Source organism: Lissotriton helveticus, chromosome 3_1 (assembly GCF_964261635.1).
Source record: "Lissotriton helveticus chromosome 3_1, aLisHel1.1, whole genome shotgun sequence".
Classification (NCBI taxonomy): Eukaryota; Metazoa; Chordata; class Amphibia; order Caudata; family Salamandridae; genus Lissotriton; species Lissotriton helveticus.
This window is the reverse complement of record NC_136061.1, coordinates 709,973,100-709,990,215: the sequence shown is the minus strand read 5'-3', so window position 1 is coordinate 709,990,215 and position 17,116 is coordinate 709,973,100. Positions and strand designations below refer to the sequence as shown.

Here is a 17,116-nt window from a genome sequence, read left to right as displayed (position 1 = left end):
CTGGACACAGGGAAGAGGAGGCTAGATGGGAGGGTGAGATCGCCACAGCTGCTGTGGAGCAAATCAGAAAGGCAAATGACACTGCTAGGGGATTTGCCAGATAGTATTATGATTTCTATGCTCCCAGGACTCCGAGATGAGGTGTGCATAATGAGGTTTCTAGACTCCTTGAGCCGCCTGCGCCTTGGGGGAGCGGCAGTTGAAAGGATGAAGGGGGAATCTTACCCTAGGAGAGCTCCCAGAGGCATTAACATCCATGCAAAGTGGGAAAACACAAGGCCCAACAGGTTCCAGACAGGTCTCTAAGAGACATGGGAAGCTGGTGTGTCTAAACCTGCTGGCAATATTTGAGGACTCATGAACTCGGACTGCTCCCCAGACCTCAGGCATGATCTGATCAGACTCATACATATGGAGGGCAAACCAAAAAAATAATCTGGAACCTATTGCTCTATCTTCCTCCGAAATGTGGCAACCAAACTGTTAGCAGCTGTGCTAGCCTGCAGCCTTAAAATGGATATAACCTTGTAAATACATAAGGATCAGACGGGGTTCATGTCTGAACGTTCGACGCAACAGAATCACTGGTGTCTGCAGTGTTAACTGGACCCAGTGAGAGGACATCCCCAACATTGGGGATAATTTCCACTGATGCCGAGAAGGGAGTATGATTCAATCCACTGGCCCTACCTCTTTGCAGTCTTACGGAGCTTTGGCCCACGCTTCTGCAGTTGGAGTGACCCTGCTCTATACAGAGCACACTGTGGCAGTGCGCGTGAATGGGGTGAAACCTGCAATGTTCCGACTGGGAAGGGGAACTGGGCAGGGATGCACAATCACCCCCTTCCTGTTTGCCCTTTGCATAGAAACCCTAGCTAACTGGATTAGGCTTGGGACAGAGGCGGCAACCAAGGGCAGTGGCAGAAGGAAAGGTTTTCTCTAGATGCGGATGATGTCCTGATCTATGTTGTTGACCCCACCAAGACACTGGGGCTCCCTGCTTGAGAGGGTGGGGACCTTTGGAGACTATTCAGGCTATAGGGTGAACTGGGGCAAATCGATACTCTATCATATTGGTGTCTGGGACCACAGGAATATGTCCCCGATACAGTACGGATTACAGAGGGCTTCAAGTACCTGGGCATCTATATTAACCAACACCCTTCTGGGAACCGAATCTGGAACCTCTACTGACGAATCCCTATGGAGATGTGGCTAGATGGAGGAAACTCCCTCAGACGATTGTGAGAATTGAGGCCATCCTCAAAATGATTACCCTATCAAAATGTCTTTATATCATGCAGAACACACCCTACCAGTGTCTTGGGCTTTCTGCATGGCCCATTGTAATTGTCTCTGTGTTGGACTGTGCGTGTTGTAGGCATCATTTTCCTTTGCACACGTTACTATATAAACAAGCTTGCTTGTGTGCCATGTTGTACTTTAACAGGGAATTGGCATATGTTTTCACGATCTGTCCTTTTTCCAGGATTTAGTCTGAGCACCACCGACAAGGTCAAGCAACAATGCCCCATGTTATTCTTTCTGGTCAGGCACTAGCACCTAGACATAACGCAATAATGCAGCTGTTTGTGTGCATACATGTCCTAGCACATACAGGAGTACATGAGCCACAAACAGACACACGGAATAAGAGTTCAGAGACAAGAGAACAGAGTATGCTGAGATGTGAGCCTTCACCTGTGTATGCTAAGGTACAGGGTTTGCCAATAATCCCAGAGATCTTTCATATAATCATTTAGCTTTACTCGCAGGGGAAGTGGATTAGGTTACTCTGTCTTATAAAGTGACAGAACTTTTTATGGTACATGGATTATTGACCATGCTAATAGTATTTTATTATGCATATATTTTCTAGTTGTGGAAGGTCCAAACTAAAATGGGAGCTGGGACCTGTTTGGACTCCTACGAGGGCTAAAACCACTGTTAGGTTTCTTTGACCCCACAGTCCGTCAGGTCATAATCCAGGCCACCATTCTATCGAGGCTGGACTGTGCCAGTTCCCTCGGGTGAGGAAAGGGTGAGCGGGAGGCCGCTCTCTTTGCATCCTTGCTGCAAAACTTTGGAACTCTTTTCTTGTCTGTATCAGAAGCATCAACAATCACACTGCTTTTCGTAAAGCCATAAAAACTCGTCTCTTTCCGATTTTATAGGCCGGGTGTTCTGTCTCTCAGTCGACTCGTCAACAGCTGCAATTGCTAGCGCTGGGTCGCCCCTTAGCTGGGGTAGCTGTGCGCTTTACAAAATGTATAAACACAACATTTCAGAGCATGATTGTTTAAATAAATATTCTACACTTTTTTTGTGTCTTTTTGCTATTTTATTGTGGATAAGTACAGGCGAGAGAGCGAAAGGGTGTATCCTGTTACCGTGATCCCTGAGAGGGTCGAGAGTGTTGTGTTTTGAGGTGCCAATTCACTCGCTTCTCTGGTATGGTTAGAAGGGCAAGTGAAGCACTATAGCTTGTTGGACTTGGGCTCTGGATACTGAGGTGGTGTGATGACTCAGTCCCTACAAGCTGATGTTCCATGGTCCAAAGCATAGATCTGTGCCAGAGCAGAATCCCTGCAACAGCAGATTCCGTAATCCTTATTCACCCGGTTGGAAACGGAGTTCTGGCAGCTACTTTGAGACAGTGATGCTCCTATGATTGCGCTGGGAACGCTCTACCACTCAGTATACAATGGGGTGGGAATATGCACTCTTTGGTACGCAATTTTATAAATCTACACACCTTAGACATGCATTGACGGCTGATGCGGTGGACTGGTTGGACCTCCTAGAATCACTACCTTGGGGAGCAATCTGGTGGATAGCCCACTTGGCCATGAGGCGGTTTTCAGCATGTGCAGAGTACTCAAATAATATATCTGCATTCTAGGATGGAGACAGAAAGATCAGTATCATAGCCTGAATATCCTAGATTCTCTTCTCTGGGGGAAGAGTACGAAACCGGACTGTGTCCTGAATGGCTACAATGAAGGGGAGAGTCTGAGAAGGAGTCAGGTGTGACTTCAGCACGTTGCTAGTGAACCCCAAAAATTATAGGAGGTTCGTCGTAGTCTAGAGGTGGTTGACAACTGCCTGGGGCTAGCCCGCCTTCAACAGTCAGTCATCGAGGTATGACACCCCTTACTTTCGAAGGTGTGCTGCTATCATCGCCATTACTTACGCAAACAGCCAAGGGACATTGGATAGATCAAAGATGAGCACAGTAAAACTGAAAATGCTCCTCTCCTGCCGTGAACTGTAGATCGCGCTAATGAGCATGCAGGAAAGGTTTATGGAAGTTGGCATCCTACAGGTCCAACTCTACCATCCAGTCTCTAGGGAGGAAGGCAGACCAGAACTGGGTCAGTGTGAGCGTCTTGAATTTTTCCTTCCAGAGGAAGGCATAGAGGGGGCGCATGTCTAAAATAGCACAAAGGCCTCTGTTCTTCTTGGGCACCAGAAAGTAGAGCAATATCAACACCCGCCCACTTATGGCACATCCATCCTCTCGATAGGCCTCTTAGTTAAAAGGTCTTGCCCTTTCTGCCGCAAGATGGAAAGATGGTCCTCTACCAGTCATTTAGATGTTGCGATGGCGCTGAAAGGAAGGAGAGATTTTATGTTTATAAAGAAACAAGGGAACCCTGTGAGTCAAGAGGGACAGATGGTATGCAATGTATTCTAAGAGACAAAGCTCTCTACAAAAGAGGTATAGGTCAGTGGTACAGAGAACCACATTAAGACCTGTGTTGATACTGTCCAAATGGAGAAACAATGTATTTATTAAATACACAATAAAAAAAAACAAGACATAAACAAAGTTCAGTGGGTAAAAAGGTTGGAAGTCAACAGATTTCCAGACCTCAGACATTTACACACATGGTGACTTCAAAGGTAAATGCATGTAAAGAACAGTCGCAATACCGAGAACCTCTTGTGCTCCACATAAATCCAAATGAACCATTTTGGAGTCAAGATGTACTGGACGACAAAGTTTTAATCCCGACTAGGATTGTGGGTTCATCATCAAGACACACAAGTATATGCCTGAGAGGTTGCCTGTGGATAGCCACCTAAGGATTGGAGCTGTATTAAAAAAAGGGGTCTAAAATTTACTTACGTTGGAGAATCTATCGGGGTAAAAATCAGCAGGCCAGTTACTGGTAAGCTGCAGACACGTCTCCCTGAAGCAGAGCCCTTATGAGGGATGGATCTGGAGAAAACCATCAAAGCGCAGTGGCAGGATACGACGGAGTAGAAGGATACGGCGAGTCAACTGAACTTTCTGCCGCAAGATGAAAAGATGGTCCTCTACCAGTCATTGGGGAGACGTTGCTAAGGCACTGAAAGGAAGGAGAGGGCACAGTCCTTCTGAATAATTAGTAGAACACACCTGTCTGAGGTTATGCCTGTCAACCAGTAAGAATCTTTGCATTCCGCTTCCGAGCCGGTGTCTGTGTTACACAGAGGTCATGGGAAAGGGATTTGGCAGGTGGGGCTGCAGCGGAGCTGGAGACTATGCAGCCTGTTGAGCTTGGATGTGGGAGCGGTGGCCACCACAGACACAACTGCTGGGTGCCATGCTGTAGCTAGGGGAATGGAGCACCTCGGCCTAAGCTGCAAAACGAGCAGTAGGTCTGGTGTGGATTGAAATGTAGAACAAATAGGCCTAGAGGGTAAGCTGTGGCCTTACTCCCCTTTAACTTCACAAAAGCAGAGTCTACCCCAACCCGCGAACAGGTGAGTCCCATCAAATGGCATGCCCATGTGGGAGGACTGAATGTCACCTGAAAACCCAGTGAACTGTAGCAAGCATGGTGGGGAATTGCAGCACTGGTGCCAATGGCATTGGTAGTGTCCAAGCCACAACAAAATTGTGAACTCGGCCGCATTCCGATCATACTGGATGGCCCTGGCAAGGGCAGGCCGGATATCTCCAGGAACAACAGTGAGGACTTGAGCCACCAAGTCCCAAAGGTCCTGGGAGTAGCATCTCGGTAGAGAGCTGCCATTCACTGAAGGGAGAACAAAGCTGCTGGAAAAAAACTTGCTTTCCAACATCTCTATTTACTTGAATTACCCATTGGCAGTAGTAGTCGGAAACGTGTTGGGGTTAGACTGGTTTCTGGGTTGCCTACACAATGAAACTTTCAGTGGAAGGGTGTTGAGACAGGAAAGCAGGGTCACCCGGGTCAGGATGATTGCTTTTCGCTATTTGCCTGTTGGCTGGAGAGGCACTAACAAGACTTTGCCCAGGTGCCCAACAATTCATCTGTTAATGCCTCAATAAATGGCCTTTGATTTCTTATGTTTCTTTTTAGACTTAATGGAAGATTTAAATCTTGACCGAACACCTACCACTGGAACGACTTTGTCAACTTCTGAAGCAAGAATTGGGCCAGGACCGAATCTTCACTTTGGACCGCGACTTTGACCAGTCTCCTAGCAGGGTCTTCTTGTGCTTGGCAAAACAGAGTTTCACCTCGTGGTATCTGATTCACTTCACACTGATCATGAGCAGAGATAACTTTTTGATTCTGCAACTGCATTTCAGTGGTCATTCTAAAGCACTGATTGGGACAAGCCAGACCATGACAGGTTCTTCAAAATTCAGCCTGTCATGTAGCAGTTGTCTGCCAAGTTTCCAGAGATTTAAACCCATAAGAAGAATATAACAGTCCATGATTCTTTGATCCTATAGAAAGATATGCTACAAATCTGTAAGTACATATCAAGCAAAAAGGCTTGTTACGTCATCAAGAGGTCTATGCTGTATGGGAATTCCTTTGGTAATAAGCATAAGAGTATACAGGAAAGTACTCCATAACAGATCGTGCAGGTTGCCCTTCCACATTAAAAATTGAGAAGATTGTATGGGACCATGCACAATCATGATACACACAAACGGTGATGGGAGGATGTAGGAAGCTGGCTCTGTATATACTATACCAAAATGAGATATAGTGTGCACAGAGTGCAGTGGATCCCAAAGGCAGGCAGAGGTAGAAGTAGATAGCACATTACTCTTTATGTTTGGTAGTGTGGGCGAGCAGTAAGGCTTTATCAGAGGGTAGTGTTAATAATTTGTTGTACACAGCACATGATGTCACACAAGACTAAACTCTGTCCAATTTGTTTGTAGAAAAAATATTACGTTATTTTATTTCTAGAACCAAGCCAAGCCTGGTGCAGGTAAGTGAAATAATACTTTGCAAAATCTTATGCATTGTTTAACAATTGAATGCAGGTTCAAATGCAGTTGGTTGAATTACAGGTAAGTCAATGTTTCGAAATTACTGTTCAGTTACTTCTAAGATTACTTTGTACATTACTTATTAGATTATTTTAGCTTATTAGTGTGATATGCCTAGATATCACACTAAGACCTTTCCTAGACAAAAGGTAAGTAAATCACGTTTAGTACATTTGCAGTTTTGTCATTGTTCCATACAAACCAACTCCACACTTAGAACAATTTTCAAGAAAAGCAGTCAATGCAATCCTATGGAAGGAAATTGAGTTATCAGTTTACAGGGAAGTACAAGTTTGTGGGATTTGGTTTTCTGGCGTTAGAACCAGGGTTCCCCCAGGGTCGAAGATGCCCTCCCCAAGCATCCTCATTGGCACTAGGGCGGCCGGGTGCAGAGTGCTGAGGCCCAATGTTATCCAATTGGGGATAGGGTGTCTCTGTTCGGTGGCTGCTCACGAGCAGGCCACAAGGTTGTGGAAGCAAAGCTCCTGGTGTTAGGCTCAGAGCAAAGGTGGGATCAGAGTTAGCGCCCAAAGTACACCCGTAGCAGCACTGTTTTCAATGGGAGTTGCTGGTTTTGGATTTTGGCTGCAGGCTTAATCCAGGAAGATGTCCGGGAGGAACCAACAGCTGGGTAGGTAAGTTGGAGGGCTCAGGGACGTAGGTGCACCTCAGGTTCTTTTTTCCAGGGAGCAGGGCGGCTAGATGCAGGGGTGCCTTTTGAGGTCGGATTTCCCCTTACAGAGTCACTCGCAGTTTGGGGGAGGGTGGGAGGGGGGGAGAGGAAGGTCTCAGTGCAGATGCTGTAAGCGACGTCGGGGAGTCCTGGAGCGGTCAACCCACGGTGGACTCGGACTCTGGAGCACTGGGGGATCTCACTGGGACCAGTGGGCCACTCGACCGTGTGTCATAGGTGACCGGTGCAGTGGTGGTTCCAGGCGTCGGGTTTCTTTGTCCTCAGCAGGCTATGAGTCTTACTTTGGAGATTCTTTTTAACAGAGCTACTGTTTACAGGGGATCAGGTCTTTGTTGAAGGCAATCTTTTCCAAGAGAAGGAACTCAGGGCTTTTATTACATAGGTCTAGCATACATGCCCAATATCTAGTGTAAACCAAAGATGTATTCAGTTCCTAAAAGGTGGTGCAGGCAGAGGTAAGTGATCTCAAAGGTGAACCCCAGTGTGTGGATATTCACAAGGACAGGAAAAGGGTTTCCTCCTTTCGGAAAAAGACCTTCACACACCCAACAAGCAGGTGTCTTGCTTCATCAATGGGTCTGCTCCTACTCGGGTCGGCGCAGCAATACCCGATCAGGCGCCCGTGACGGGGCCTACTTGGCGGAGATCTTTATTCCTTTAGCCTTTGGGTGCAGTGCGTGTGAGGGCCCTAGTGTATGATTGTGGTGTAGGTGGTGATAATGTGTACGAGTGTGAAATTAAAACGGGGATTAGTGATCACTAAGAACAATTTTAATGAATGCCCTGGCCACAGTGCTCGTGGTACCCATGGTACCTTTTACAAGGGACTGACATGTGCAGAGAGAGATGCAAATTGGGGGTGCAAGGTACAGTTTTGGGAAAGAACACAGGCCCTGGGATCCTGATTGGCAGGGACCCAGGGCACATTAAGTCAAAGTGCATCAGTAGTCGGGCAAAAGGTATACAGAGCGCAAGAGTCACTGATACAGGGTTTGTGCTCGATAACAAAAGATGCAGGAGAGCATATAATACTGCCCCTGGTGCCCATCTTAGCTTGTCCAGGGTTTTCCACTTGCTTCACTTTGTACCACACAAAAGTCAAGCTCTGGGAAAATGAGTAAAGTGGAACAGATAGATTATAAGTTAGTAGATGCCCCATATGGCTGTGCATGGATACATACCTTCAATGGCCCATTACTTAGCTAACTTTGTAGATTTTAAAATTGTTACTTCAAATTCAGAAAGGTCATCCACGACGTTTTCCTCCTAAATTAGATGTGACCCACTGTATCTACACTGACTACAGTAAATAGGTACACATTAGTCCTACTTGTGGCTGTTTGCTACCTCCATCCTGTCAAAGCGTAGTTGATTTTCCGTCTGCTATATTAAAAGTGCATTCGAGTCAATGCACTGCACATTACAGTGGACATGACATGCGCCATGTTTGGACAGAGTACCCTGTCCACCCAACCATAATACCGATAGAATTCCTAGAAGTATCCTTCAGGGAACTTAGGAGTATCTGCCAAGCATGTTTACCCGATTTTCAAATGCAGTTATGCGAACATCAGGGGAATGGGGAGCAAATGCATCCTCCAACTTACTTACACACATCCGAAGGAGTTGGATTTAGCATAGTGGGTATGTTAAAACCACATGAAAGACATGTCTGCCAGACAGTAGAGGCCTTCGTAAAGGGGCACTTCTGTGCGGTATTAGGATACTGGGTGAGACTAACAGATAGTTATCCTTAGCCTAGGCATGTTTTCAGAGGACTCTCTTAGGTAGAAGGCAGATGGTCAAGTTAGGAGTGACACAGGTAATGACATCAATCACTGGTACTGTCTGGCAGTATTCCAGGAGTGGCGATTGGGTAGCTGATGGCTGTAGATGTGTGACACTTCATTTGTGGTATGCGTGCTGTTAGCAGGAGATGTGAGTGTAGTTGATTAATGGGGGATGGGTTTGTAACTTAGCTTATGACTGTGTGAGTGGTAGTGTGATTGGTGTTTCAGTTCTATAGTTGTATGCAAGTGATGGGCCCTTGGGCAGTGGATTGTTGATGTGAGTATTCTGGTGTGTCTGCAGCTGGTAGTGCATATTACTTTGTGTGTGGCACAAAATGGCATGTGAAGCAAAGTGGGTCGTGCTTTGACATGGCTTTACTGCTCACAATAAATATGCCACGGGTTCAATATTTTGATACTAATATTAGTATTTGCCACAATAAATATGGCTTGTGTGAAAAAGCAACCAGTAGGAGTCTGTACACCTGAGTAGTGATTGGCTTCAAGAGCACAATAACAACCCCTGAAAGCTGTACAACCAGGGAAATCCATGATAGTGTGACTTGCATGGATCCCACTACCCTTTAATCACCATATCCTGCAAACCTCAGAGTTTGGCTTAGATCATGCACTTTCCTTGCATTCAAAATTTACAGGAATCCATAAAATTTCTACCACTCAATTAAACGGCCATGGAAGATGGTAGAAATAATGTCGAAAGAGTGGTCAATAATCAGGTGCTGTATAACTATTTTGTGTTTTGGTTGTTTAAAGCCACAGAATACAATGAGCGTTTTTTTTCCCCATTCGGGATGTAGTATAGTGAACTTTTAGTTTTATGCACGTATCCTTGCCCTTTAAACTACTTATTTCAGAAATGTATATTGCAAAGAAAGAAAACATTATCAAATATCAGCTGATTGTTATGCTACGGTGGTTTGACATACTTTTCTCAATAATTCTCACCTGATCAAGGTCCGTGGGAATGTACTGGATGGCATTGCATGCAGTTGCCACTCTAATAAGCCCACAATACACTGTATACCGCACTGGGGCATTTTTGTCCATACCATGGAAAAGATTACTCAATCTGTATGGAAGCAATAGACAGTTTATTTTGAATTGTTGCATGATCTGTGCATACTTCAAACCATAAACGATTGACAGCATGAGCTACTTCCCAAAAAATGAATCAAAACACGGTCATAGGATTACAACAGAGAATCATAAGGAGATGCACATAGGGCATGAGTTTTCATTGCTGCTGCAAAACTAAATGCTGTGAGCTATGTGGGAATTGCGTTTTGGATTGATAGATGGGGATGCATATTAAAAGTGGAACATTACCGTAGTTTCATCCACTGTGGTGACTAACACAGTATTTTCTTCTGAGAGAGATATATCAGCAGACAAAGACAAACAGAAAGCAGGTGTAGCGCACAGCAGTATTGGATCACGTGATGGGTGCCCAGGTTTAAACACTCATTACAAAAGGTGCTATAGTACATAAAACCATTCCCAGAGCGCAGACCGAACAGACAGGCATTTGCAATGCAATAGGTCTCGCATTCACGAGAGTTTGAGCTATTGGCATTGTAAATGGCAAAGCCTTTTATTTATGCGTTTTTAAAAAAGAATAGGCATTGTCATTTACAATGCTAATAGCTTAAACGTTCACAAATGCAAGACTTATTGCACTGCTAATGCGTTTGGCGCCTGTGCTATAAAAAAAAAAGAAAGAAAAAAATTTGCTGAGAGCATGTCCTGCCTGAAACAGCAGGCAGGACAAAGCTATTTGAGAAAATAGGGCTTGAAGGCTGTAATTAAAGCCTATCGAGTAACAACACGCGTAACAGAGGGTGTCGCCATGGGAGGTTACAAAATGAGACAAGGCGGTACTGAGGCTAAGGAGGGACTACTAGGCCTATTGACCAATGAACAGCCACAGTTCACAATGGACAATGGCACAAGCCAATGAAAAATATGGATGGTGAGTGGGTGGAGCTTCAAGTCCCTACCCGAATACAGCATGCAGCGCATGCGCTTCCCAAGCTCAACGTAAAAAAGCTTGCTGAGGCTGGTGCCGATGTCCTTGGGTGTTTTTACACCCCTTAATGGAAGTCGACAGTTCAAAGCCTTGGAAAACCAATATTTACAGTGGTTTTCAGCTCGTTTTCCCTGCTACCGTGTAATATCGGCTCCTTACCAAAAGACCTGTGTGAAGGGGCAAATACCATATGTCACATGGTGGCATTGTGTGAGCAGACAGGTATTCAGGCCTGTTTTTTTCTTATGATTCTGGGACTTATAGTCTTATTCAACTAGGTATAAAATAGTCCTACATGTCCCGGAATTCTAAGATAAAAGTTTGTACAAACTAGTCAGCGTTTGAAGCTATGTTTGTAGGCCAAAACTACTGACTTTGGTCGGCCTGTTAAGAAATGAAGTACTGCTGGTATTTCCATATAACAGCACATTACATTTTCTCTGGTTGTCTACTGTTCTCTACCTTCATGTTGCTGCCTAGAGGCCACTTTGTGGCAGCAATGGATTGATAACTGTGCCCCTCATTTTCATTTCACCACCTCCAGTGCCATAGAAAACAAAGTACCCCTGAGATGCTTCACGCAAACGTCTTTAGAATGCAGCACATGCATGCCCCGCCCCTTCCTTCTTATTTACTGCGTGTCTCCCAGGCACAGTAATGCTTCTAGACCAATGAGGTCTCTCAGCGTTATTTTCAGTCAGAAACAAGCAGGTCTGGGAGATTGCATACATTCTCTGGAATAATCAGGTTTTAAGTATGGAGACTGGGAAGGTCTCTCAAAAAGGGCATGGCTGATGCAGTTAGGGACGTGGCTTAAACACGTAAGCTAAAAATCTATGTTTAGCATAGTGTGCCGCCTGACTGGCATTTTGCAGCCTCTATCACTGTATCCAGGTATCTAGTACAATATGTAACATTACACCTTCAACGAGCTTGGCCTATTGGCTTTGTCAATGGCCGTTAGTTGCATAAAATACATAAGCGTCAACTAAGGCTTTGTTACATACAATATAGAAAATACTTCCGTTCTGAAATGATGAGACTGTAAAAACTATAACGAGTCTCTTTATTTTCAACTAATTTTCGATCTAAGCATTGTTTTAGAAGTACAAAGGAAATTTTGTTATGGTTTTAATTAACTAAACAATAAAGTTTAAATCATTCTGTCAAAGTCTCTGTGCAGTTACCATAAAGGCAGTAAAGGGTGGTACTGTTGCAGAGTTCAGATTTATTTTTTTTTAATCCGGAGGATGAGGGCAAAAATGGAGAGCCCAATGGGGACCCGTTTCGGCACCTGCTTTTTAGAACTGCCGGTGCTGCACCGGCAAGACTCTGCTCACTTAAAGCCCTGGGAATAACGTATATTTGAGGAGACAAATCTGCAAAGCGGACTTGACGTCTTTTTAATGCCTTCCCTACACGGTTCCGCTTCCCAGTCAGGAGATGTAGATAAGAGAATCCCATCAAGCGGAGAAATTTTGCGCACTCAATCTGCGCAGCATCTCCGATCTTGTACGAATAATGCATAGTGCGCTTTTCACCCTGCATTCTGGGAGTTGTAGTCTTGGTCCACCTCAGTTAAAATAGCTGGGCAAAAATTATAGATTAATGGTGATTGATAAAAAAAGGAAACTCATTCCAAAAATAAGTTGCCCATCATGACGTACAGCCATTGGCAAACCTTAAGTCACAATATTTTATTTTCTGCTAGAAATGTAAAATAATTCTGGATTTTTCAGAAGTCTACACGATTCTACATAGAAGTGCTCGCAGAATTGTGAACATTTTAGAAAATCTGCACTCCCACGATGCTTTTGAAAATGTTGTAGAGCCTGTGTTTTTTAAATGCCAAATTCCGCTGTGTAAAAAAATAAATACTTTCATTATAATCACAATGAAAGGTAAAGGAGTTGTTGAGAATTATGACATTTAAAATCCACTGTTGTTCTTAAAACAGCTTCTGCGACTGGGTCAACTCTGTATCCTTTCCAGAAGTTTTTCTGCTTCTGCTTCAATTGCACTGCATTTGTACCGTTTAATTTCATGGTGACCGCCGGATCCGTCCAGTATCCCTGTCATCAGCTCATGCCCACACTCGGCTGACATCAGATTGAAGCCTCTGGGGTTCCAGCCCCTTAGCATTAAACACATTTTCTGAAAGTGGAACCCCGGCAGAGGATGCGCTCCCGCATGCTGAGGCTTTTGCGATGACGTCTCTATTCTGCGCGTGAAGCTTTTCATCGGAAACCCTCTCACCAATCCAGGGGTGTATTTATCTGGCCACAGACCAATGCCATGCCCAGCATCGATAAGGGAGAGTGGCTGTGTCGGGAAGAGAGGTCGGTTGCAGAGATGGGGCTCCTTTGCACCAGGCTGCCAGCTTGATGCGATTACAGTGAAACTGACATGAGAGGGCAGGAAAGGGGTACAGGGTGTAGCGGGGCACTACCACCGGGGGCTGGGTGAGTTGTGGACTTGAGGGTCAGTGGAATGTGGGTCCAAGCCAGGTGTGGAGTGTATGGAGGTTAGCTGAGGTTGTGTGTAGGGCTCCGGAATGAGTGAAAGTCCACCCAGAACCACCTAGGGTTAAGTGGCTAGTGTGTTGGGGGCAAGGCCTGCGTCTTGGGTGGGTTGGTGATTTAAGAGAAGAGAACGTTTTGTGAGGTTGCTCTTAGCTGAACGAGAGATGCCATGCCACTGAAGTAGTGTGGAGTTGTGCTTGAAGAAGTTGTGGAGGCAGGGCTGTGAGTGATGTGGGCAGAGAAAAAGGATGATTTAGCCTGTGTGGTTTGTGAATAGGGGAGTGGAGAATTCAAAGAGAGCAGTAGAGCAAGTGAAACATTAAGACTTTGAGTCGGAGACGGCGTAGGTTGCTCAACCCTAATAAGTTTGGGAATTAATGCAGTCCTGGTTGTTGACATAAGGCCGAGTGAGGTCCGATTGGGTGGGAGGTGATTCATTGTATCTATTTTTGGACAAGTTTACACTATTCGGCAACTAAAGAAAATTGGATCTTTAAGTTAAACGTTTACATACGTGTTTGTCTTTAACATAACGCAGACGAGCAGGTTTGTTTAATTATAGCCTGGTATGGAATTTTGCAAGGAACACGTGCTGCTGTGACACGCAACTCCCCAGCCTATATAACGATTTGATGTGCTGAGGCGGAGAGATTACCAGAAAGTGCACAAATGAGCATCCCTGAGCCCCCTCCAACAGTGCGATGCTCCTTGAGTGATGGGTGGGAGTAGGCACAGGGGGTGTTTTCCTGACAATTAAGTCTGGTGAGAAGGCACTTGTTGTCAGTAAACAAACAAGATAAAGGCACAAGCAGCACGTGCATCACTACTTGCTGCCGTGTTAATACTCCATGGGGTGGAAGGGGGTGGGGGTGTAGGGCTGTGCGTCAGCTCACCAAAACTCCATTCAGGCAGGAACAATCGAGAATATACAGGCACGCAAGCAGCGTGTGCGGCTCTGCTCGTTCCCGAGCCAATACTCCAGGGGTGTTAACTTGCAAGAAAAGGTGGGGCATACACCAAACACTAGCCAATGGCATGCTGTGATTTTGGAAGGACACAAACACAAGCCAATCCAAACCGGTGGGATGGGTCAGACCCCACAAAGTACATACAACAGATCACCTGACAGCTGCCCTGTCTGTGCTCGATCTAATAAAAACTAAGCCCTAGAAAAACATAGGAGGAAGAGTAATGACATCTGGAGTCCGTCCAAAATCTGGAATGAAGGGCAAGGTTTGGCACGAAGGTCAAATAATATATGGTAAGGATCAATTGTTAACTAAGTGCATGAAACAAAATAGATGTTAATTAGAGTTTAACCTTGGCAAATATAACCATATACCAGAAATTTATGACATTTAGTTCTAGGAAAGTAATTGGCAATTGAGCTTTCAAATCAAAATATAAAAAGAGGCACACAAATACCAATGGCTTAAAACAAATTTGAAACAGAAGGTACCGAACTTCTAATTATTGTGGGAAATTGTTTGAGGGCCACAGGCCAACCAGATTACTGGGCTAGTTTAGCTCGACTGTCCTGGCATTTTATTTTTTGCACCTCAAGTAGATCATCAAGTACATCCCTTTGACACTAAATACGGAGTATAGTGCGGCACAGCCTTTCAAGGGCTACTCAGGGAGGTGATGAGGGCTAAAAACTCAGTACTTAGTAAATCAATAACACTTTGTTATAATGGAGGTATGTAGTAATGGAATAGGGATTTTAAGATTGTCCCCGTAAGATGCAATAGTGTTAATATCTACTATGTCATTTGCTGCATTATGATGTAATATAGTAAGTTGATGGTGGATGAACATATTAAGAGATTATATAAGAGGAGCAGCTAACTACTTATGCCTCCGGTTTTGCTTAGGTCCGTTTTGGAAGAGTAAACTGCTCTTCAGACTCATGATCGTAGAGTCTTTACTAGAAATTTGATGAAGGGGATGGATGGACATATCAATCTCCAACCAGTACATTATAGTGAAAGAAAAGCGCACAGCAAAATATGGCAGTGATAACTACTATCTTTAGATGTGTGGGGGGGAAAGCTGTCAATATTAACAGACTTGCAATAACATGTTCTACTTACTGACTTTGAGGTCTGTCCATACACTTCAAGGGTTTGTCTGACCTCTATAATAATATTAGGATAATATGATTGGAATATTTATTTATTTTTATTTATTTTAGAGGTTTTATATAGCGCTGGCTGGACCCAGGGGTATCGGAGCACTTTACATTTTTGAGACAAGAAGGTCAATAAGACAGGGGACATACATAGCATCAATGTATATAAACAACATAAAAGTCTCGGCCTGACAGATTTAAAAAAAAAAAAGCACACCAAAATGTGGAAGATGTGATAATCCAAAATATCATAAGGCACAAATTGAAAAGAGAGCCGGCAAATTGCACAGTCAGAATAGGGAGGTTAGTGGTCCGTTAGGTTGGTAAGTAAGAGAGCGGGAGTGGAAGAAGTGGGGGGGTGGGGGGTGGAGGGGATGAGGGCTGAGGGTGGACAAGGGAAGGGGGGTGCAAGGAGGAGTGAAGGTGGTAAACAGGGAAGGGGAGGTGACGAGGAGGAAGGGCGAGTAAGGCTGAAAAAGGGAGGGCGGGTGCATCTAGGGTCGGACAGATGTGGCCGGTGGGAGAGAACGGATAGGGATTAGGGTCCCCAGTACTTATTGAGGAGATGTAGTTTGAGTTCTTTTTTGAAGCTAGCGTAGGAAGGGTTGAAGCGAAGGTCAGTTGGAAGGGCATTCCAAATGCAAGGTGCGTTGCCGGAAAAGGATCGTGACTGGGTGGTTTTCTTTTTTAGAAGGGGGGGGGATAAGAAGGAGGGTGTTAGTACTTCTCAAGGAACGGGAGCAACCGGCTTTAATGAGTTTGTTAGCGAGGTAGATCGGTGTGTTCTGATGGAGAATTTTGTGAGTAATGCAGGCTGTTTTGTAAGTGGACCTACCTTCAATGGGGAGCCATTTAAGGGTTTTAAGGGCAGGGGAGATGTGGTCGAATCGCTTGCAGTCTGAGGTAAGCCTAGCTGCAAGGTAGAGCACAGATTTAAGAGGTGCTAGGTGGATCTTGGGAATTCCGGTGAGAATGGCATTACCATAGTCGATGCGAGAAATAACAAGGGATTGGACTGCTAGTTTGAAATCATCGATAGGGATGAAGGGCTTGATTTTCTTAAGGTGGCGGAGAGTGACGAGGGCTCCTTTGGCAGAATTGTTGATGTGTACCTTGAGGGTTAGGAGGTTGTCAAGGGAGATCCCTAGTGATTTGACTGAGGAAGACAAAGATAAGGAGCAGTTGAGGGCATTAAGGTCAGAGATCCAATTCTGAATGGGAGCTGGTTATTTTTAGGGGGAAAAAGAATAATTTCAGTTTTTTTAGGGTTGAGTTTGAGGTGGTTAGTGTGGAACCAGGCTTGAATGTTGATGAGTGTTGTTGAGGTGAAGGATGTCAGCATGAGTTTTAATCTTATAATAGAGTTGGGTGTCGTCGGCGTAGAGATGGTAGTTGATCCCGGCTTGTTTAAGAATGAGTGTGAGGGGTTCCATGAAAAGGTTAAAGAGAGAGGGAGAGAGGATGGATCCTTGCGGAACTCCTAAGGAGATGGAGGTAGGGTTAGATAGGCAATTTTGGATTTTGATTTGTTGAGAACGTTGTTGTAGGTATGAGACGAACCATTTGTGTGTCGTACCATTCAGGCCGAATCGATCTCTAAGAACATTAGAGTAGAGCAGAGTGGTTAACAGTATCAAACGCTGCAGAGAGATCAAGGAGGATCAGAA

General features: G+C 44.8%; 1 protein-coding gene across 2 annotated transcripts in view; it reads right to left on the bottom strand.

Annotated features, from left to right (window-relative positions):
- EIF3M (eukaryotic translation initiation factor 3 subunit M) overlaps window positions 1-17,116 on the bottom strand; it is a 165,447-nt gene that overhangs the window by 81,832 nt on the left and 66,499 nt on the right. For both annotated transcript variants that reach the window (XM_078680850.1, XM_078680851.1), the window contains exon 4: window positions 9,716-9,839. In XM_078680850.1, the coding sequence (XP_078536976.1) occupies window positions 9,716-9,839 (124 nt within the window). The remainder of the gene's footprint in view (window positions 1-9,715; window positions 9,840-17,116) is intronic.